The 6000-nt window shown below is 34.3% G+C and overlaps 1 protein-coding gene across 1 annotated transcript in view; it reads left to right on the top strand.

Annotated features, from left to right (window-relative positions):
- The first annotated feature begins 5090 nt into the window (after positions 1–5090).
- Positions 5091–6000, top strand: part of LOC129753845 (uncharacterized) — an 85488-nt gene continuing 84578 nt past the window's right edge. The window contains exons 1-3 of the mRNA XM_055749693.1: positions 5091–5156; positions 5205–5349; positions 5527–5660. Coding sequence (XP_055605668.1) covers positions 5091–5156; positions 5205–5349; positions 5527–5660 — 345 coding nt within the window. The remainder of the gene's footprint in view (positions 5157–5204; positions 5350–5526; positions 5661–6000) is intronic.

The following is a 6000-nucleotide window of genomic DNA, read 5'->3' as shown; positions in this document are numbered from 1 at the left end:
TTGTACGGCGAATCAAAATTTTTCAATCAAAAATCGCTAAAACTGAACTGAAAATTCCATAAAATACAACTTTGAATAAAAAATATCCCTTGATTCTTGCAGTACAATTCATGTGAACAAACCACAAACTTAACTTTTACCCCAGGAAAGATATTTGATGTTATACAAAATTTTTGTTTTAATTTTTTTTTTTAATTTTAGCGATTTTAACTACTTGTTTGAAAGCTGTGAAACCGTTGGATGAGTAAAAAAAATCTCAAAAACTGCTTTGCATAGCCAGGAAATTTATTGATTTTTATAACATTTGCAAAATAATTTCATGAAATAATTAAAAGCTCAAAGAAGCAAAGTCTGCTATTTTTGAATACCTTTTATAAGATTCAGATTTTTTATTTTATTTATTTATTTTAAGTCTTTGACTGCTGCCATACAGACCGAATATTAAAATTAACTTATGTTTAAATTAAAACTATGTTAAAACTAGGGAACGTTACGTATTGCACATTTAAACATTGATTTGGATACTTTGAAGTCAAACAAGTGTGAAACATCGTTGAAGACTTGACAACATCGATTCAGCGGGTGGTTTTGTCCAAAAACTGTTCTGTTTCTAGGTAGCCAAAGGGTGGTTTGATTACGCAAACGGCGGGCTGGGGCGTGCAAACTCAAACTTTGGAGCAATTGTGGACAGTCTATAGCGTTTGTCAGGATGTCGTATACAAACATTCGCTGCAAATATGTTCTTCTTTGGCCTAGGGACGGTATAGACAAAAGAGCACACCTTTGTGGGTAGGGTGGTAGCCTTACAGGGTCTCTCCATGGCAGTTGACGCAACGCATAACGAAGAAATTTTCTCTGAATTCGTTCGATTCGTTCGATATGGACAGAGTGGTAGGGTGCCCAAACTGGTGCCGCATACTCCAAGACACTTCGCACCAAAGAGCAGAACACTGTCTTGAGAGCGATGGGTCCTCAAAGCTCAAAGTATTTCGTCGCAGGAATCCAAACAGAGCGAAGGCTTTAGCTGTTGTTGTTGCGATATGCTGATTAAACGAGAGTTTCTGATCAAAGGTTACTCCAAGATCCTTAATTGTGACAACTCTTTCGAGCGGAGTGTCACCAAAAGCGTAATCGAAGACCAAAGAATTTCTGGTTCTAAAAAAGCTGATGCACTTGCACTTATCAGCGTTTACTTCCATTCCATGTTTTCCACACCATGCGAGAAGTCTGTTAATGTCTTCTTGGAGGGCAGCGCAGTCCACTCTTGAGTCAACGATCCGGTAGATTTTCAAATCATCTGCGAACAGTAGTTTTGGTGATTGAAGGACGGTTGCTAAGTCGTTTATGAAAATCACAAAAATAAGTGGTCCTAAGTGACTACCTAATAACGGTGACTACGGTAATAACTTTTTTCATGAAGTTCTTAGCTGCTTGTCATGTTTGCAAAAATTAAGCTTAATAATAGTCAAAACTAAAAATCTAAGATCGACTTCATTTCAAGCTTTAATGAATGTTTTGGATGATCTGATGTGCAAAAATTTCTTCTTTCATACATATTTCCATACAAAATTGAAACGCGTTGCGCTAACTCAGGAATCAACCAAATTATCTCAAATTTTAGACTGATGTTTGGTGACCCAAAAGGCATCGAAAAAATATATGGGAGATAAAAGTCATTTTGCAGCGGTCTAATGGACACATTCCACATGCTTGTATTTTTCACAAGTTATTAAAAATGGCGAGACGATTCTGAAACACAAAACTTTGAAGAAATCGATATATTTAATACAAAGTTTGGGAACAGTTCTTCCTGGTCCGGTTGCCCGGATTTCATTGAAAAATGCCCAGATTTATTCACATTATTTGGCTAATTAAACGAGAAAAGAAACAAATTGTGTGGTAAATTTTTTTGATGTTAGCCTCCTAAACAAAATTTTTGTAGAAAAACTTCATAAAAATAACCATGGTAGGTATTTTGGAAGCCTTAAATTCGAATTAAAATCTGTTGATAAGTTTTGAAGGATTTTTTATTCTTTTCAATTTGTTTCTTTATTTTCGTTAAGTAATTTCTAGTTTTAACAAAAATTGTCCGCATTTTGTACGCGTTTGACAGGTTTTTTTTTTATAAAATTGCACGGATTTGTCTGGCCCGAATACGTGCTGAAAAAATTCTGGCAACCTTAGTATGGACCCAGTGGAGCTATAACAGCGCGAATAAGTGAATTCACGTTACAAAATTTGATTTTTTGTTCAAGTTCAAATAAACGGAAATATGCTGCAAAAGTTTTTTTGGTCCTCCAGATGGTTGGGTCTACACAATTCGAGCATAATTTGGTTCATGTTTTTGTTAAATAATTCAGGATTTAAAAATAAAATTAGGCTGGAACAAACGAGATTTTTTTTGTCACCCTCCCTTCAAAATTTTCAAAATGCCCGAAAGGAGGAATAAGTAAAGTTTGAAATATTTTAATGAAATTTCGAAAAATTTATCAGTCATCCGAAAGATTTCAAGAGGAAAAATCTAATTGTGTAAAATGTTATCTTTGTGACCTTTTGTATTCATGTTTGAACTTTCGTTTCGTTCAATGATATAGTAATAGACCGTTGCAAAAAGACTTTTCCTTCCCATATGTTTTTTCGATGCCAATCTAAAGCTTCAATTTTCGCTCACACGAGAAGAAGCTAAAATTGTCATGAAAAAAAGTTATAACTATAACCAAATTAAAAATCTGAATCCATTGAAAAGTCTTTAAAAATGGCAAGACTTGCTTGTTAGAGCCTACAGCCATTTTATGAAATGTTTTTACGACGGTTCTGTAAATCAACAAATTTATTGGCTCTGCAAAGCGACTTTTTATTTTTATCCTACGGTTAAACAGCTTTCAAATAGCAGCCAAAAACGCTAAATTTCAAAAAATAAATTTTGAAAAATTTGTTTTTGTAAAACATTGCATATCTTTTCTGGAGTAATAGAAAGGTTTGGGGTTTGTTAACATAAAATGTACTGCAAGAATCAAGGAACATTCCAAAATTCAAAATTATATTTTTTGAACTTTCACCAAAGGTGTACTGGTGATTTTTAAATGAAAATTTTTGTTTTCTCATACAAGTTTCCATACAAAATTGAAACTTGTTGCGCTAATTCAAGACTGAACGAATCGCGTCCAAAATTGTTATTGCTTTTTTAGCAGTAAAAACAACCCAAAAAAAATTATGGGACATTTAAAAACTTAAAAATTTGAAATTTTCAAACAAAGCTTGCAGCGATATAATAATAAATAGTATACAATTTTGTTTTGTACAAGTTTTCGTGCAATTTATTTCAATTTATTATTTTTTTGCATTACTTTTGAATATCCACCCCCTCGCGATGTTCCAACTCCAAGTGACAAAAGAAGGATTCAAAATCTGTCCCGGCCTTATTTGACATAAGAAAACTTGACTGATAGTAAAAATGTATTTCAATTGGCAAATTGGTTGCGTTTGAGTGACCTATCGCTCATGAAAAAATCCTTTTCCGTGGAATGGAGCTAGACAAAACTATAATCAGAAGAATAATAGCATATTTTTGTTGTGAACTTCAGATTGATGATTGTAAGTAATTTTTTTTAAAGATTGTTAAATTCAAAAAATCTATGATGCGTAAACAAGTTATATATGCATTGGACCGCTGCAAAAAAAAACTTTTAGTTCCCATACGGTTTTTTATTCGATTTGAGCCACCTAGCTTAAAAATAAAATCTTAGATAATTTGGATGATTCCTGAATAAACGCCACGCATTCCAATTTTGTGTGGAAATCCGTAAGGAAGTGGAAATTTTTGTTTATGAAATCATCAAGGTAATTAAAAATAGTTTGAAATGAAGCTGATTTGCATTTGCCTTTCCTATTTTTAGTCTGCTGTTTTTGCTAACATGAGAAGAAGCCAAGTATTTCATTTAAAAAGTTATAGCCATTTTGAAAAAAAAAAAAATTTAAATGGTAATAATTGTCAGTGTTTTTTTAATTTATTTGTTAATTAATTTTTTTTAAAGGTTCATTGAGAGGGATATTTGAATCTCAACGAGATAAACTCTACTTGTAATCGGTTAAATGTGTTTGTATTTCAAACAAATTAAAAAGTTACAAACATAAATCTGAAAAGCTAATGAAATATCTAACGTGATGCCAGAAATGTTTTCAATAGTTTATCCACTGAGTTAACTAAAAATAAAATACGGTTTAAACTTCAAATTGCTTCTTTGTAAAAATAAGCCTTTCACTATGATAAGAGCTTCTACACAAGACATAAATTTATAAAGCCTAAATTTTCCTCTAACTTGTATTAGTCACAGAATCATTAAACACATTCTAGTTTTTTGATAAATTCTGAAAAATAGGAAAGAATTCCGAAAAAAAGTTACGTTTTCATATATTGTTTTACAGCTCCGCGAAAGACTGTAGAAAAAAAATTATATATTATATTCATAAAAATATTATAAAAATCATTATAAAAATATTCAACTATAGAAACAAACAATGATCAAAGCAAAAATCAAAATTTCTTAAGGTTTTAATTCATCTACCAAGTAAAAGAAGCTAGATCTTGTCGGAAAAAATCGAAAATATATCCTCAAGAGAGCTCATAAATCGTTCCGACCCGGTCCTTTGCCCGTTTTTCTTTGGGTTAGAAGCCATTCTCTGAAGCGCTGTGGAAAACGGAACGTGTCTTATCAAAGTTGGAACGATTACTGTCGTTAAGGGAATTTTCGGTGTGTTTGGGTGTGGGTGGGTGTTTGCCGTTCGTTTGGCCGTCCTTTGGCCCGGCTTTTGCGATTTCTTCCTCAGCGGAACTCGGTAGTAGTTTTTGAGAGTGACATTTATGGCTTTCGATGGAAATGGATTTACCCCCAACATTCAGCTTCCATTTTTGTAAGGTCGAGGGGTGGAAATGGGGAGGATTTAAGCGCTTCAAAAACACGGAAACTGCTCGTGACGGGCGCAGGTGGAAACTATTTATCCATTTGGCGTTTGGTTGCCCATTAATTCCTCTGGCTGGAGTAAAATAAAATAGAAAACCGATAAAGATTAGGACTTATTTGATGATGAAAATGGATTTTTATCGCTCTATACCGATCGCGTTCAGTATTAGCAGCCTCTCGGACCTCACTAAAAAGGTGTTTTATTTTCTGCTCCTTCCCAAAATAAAAAAAAAACAAATCTAGACCGATCCCGAGGGAAACGTTACGGTGTCCATCCTGGCATTTCGACCGACCATCGATGATAAGGGCAAGTACCTGTCCTGCCGGGCTGAGATGGCCGTCATTCCGGATGCTGGCAAGGAGGACGGCTGGAAGTTGGACATTTACCGTGAGTATAATTATTATTATTATTTGTTATGTTGTATATGTATTTGCCCCTCCATTACGTCAAATCACTCGATTATCGCCAATGGTTCCGGATCGAGTTTTGATGTTGGTGCTAAAAAGATATGGATCAATTAATTTGTGATTTGGGACCTGTTTTGTTTTCTTATTTCTCTCGCAGATGTTCCGGTGGTGACCCTCGAGTATGGGACCAACTACAACTACACTTCATCCATCCGGGAGGGAGCTGATGTTTACTTCGAGTGTAACATTAAATCCAATCCCTGGGTGTATAAAGTGACCTGGAAGCATCAGGTGCGTAGGGCAGTTAATTCATAAAAATGGTCTACCTCCCAGTCAAGCAGGACATTAAAAATCATCAAAAGAAAAAAAATGCAACTTTTTTTTTTAGCGATAATGTCTGAAACACTCAAACATATCAAAACTTTTAAAAATTTGGAATGTCGTTGATTGTTGCCTTCCATTTTTCACATGCAGATTTCACATTTGCCACGCACAGTCAGATCTTGTCAGCATCCCGCTGAGCAGTAAAAGTACATTTACTACTCGTCTTAACTTGGCTCGGCCCACTGTGCAGTATTGAACTCAGAGATAACTGAAACACAGGCTGAAAATTACCTTAGTTTCGTTAAGA

The sequence above is a fragment of the Uranotaenia lowii genome, chromosome 3 (assembly GCF_029784155.1).
Source record: "Uranotaenia lowii strain MFRU-FL chromosome 3, ASM2978415v1, whole genome shotgun sequence".
Lineage (NCBI taxonomy): Eukaryota > Metazoa > Arthropoda > Insecta > Diptera > Culicidae > Uranotaenia > Uranotaenia lowii.
This window is presented reverse-complemented; position numbering and strand designations above follow the sequence as displayed.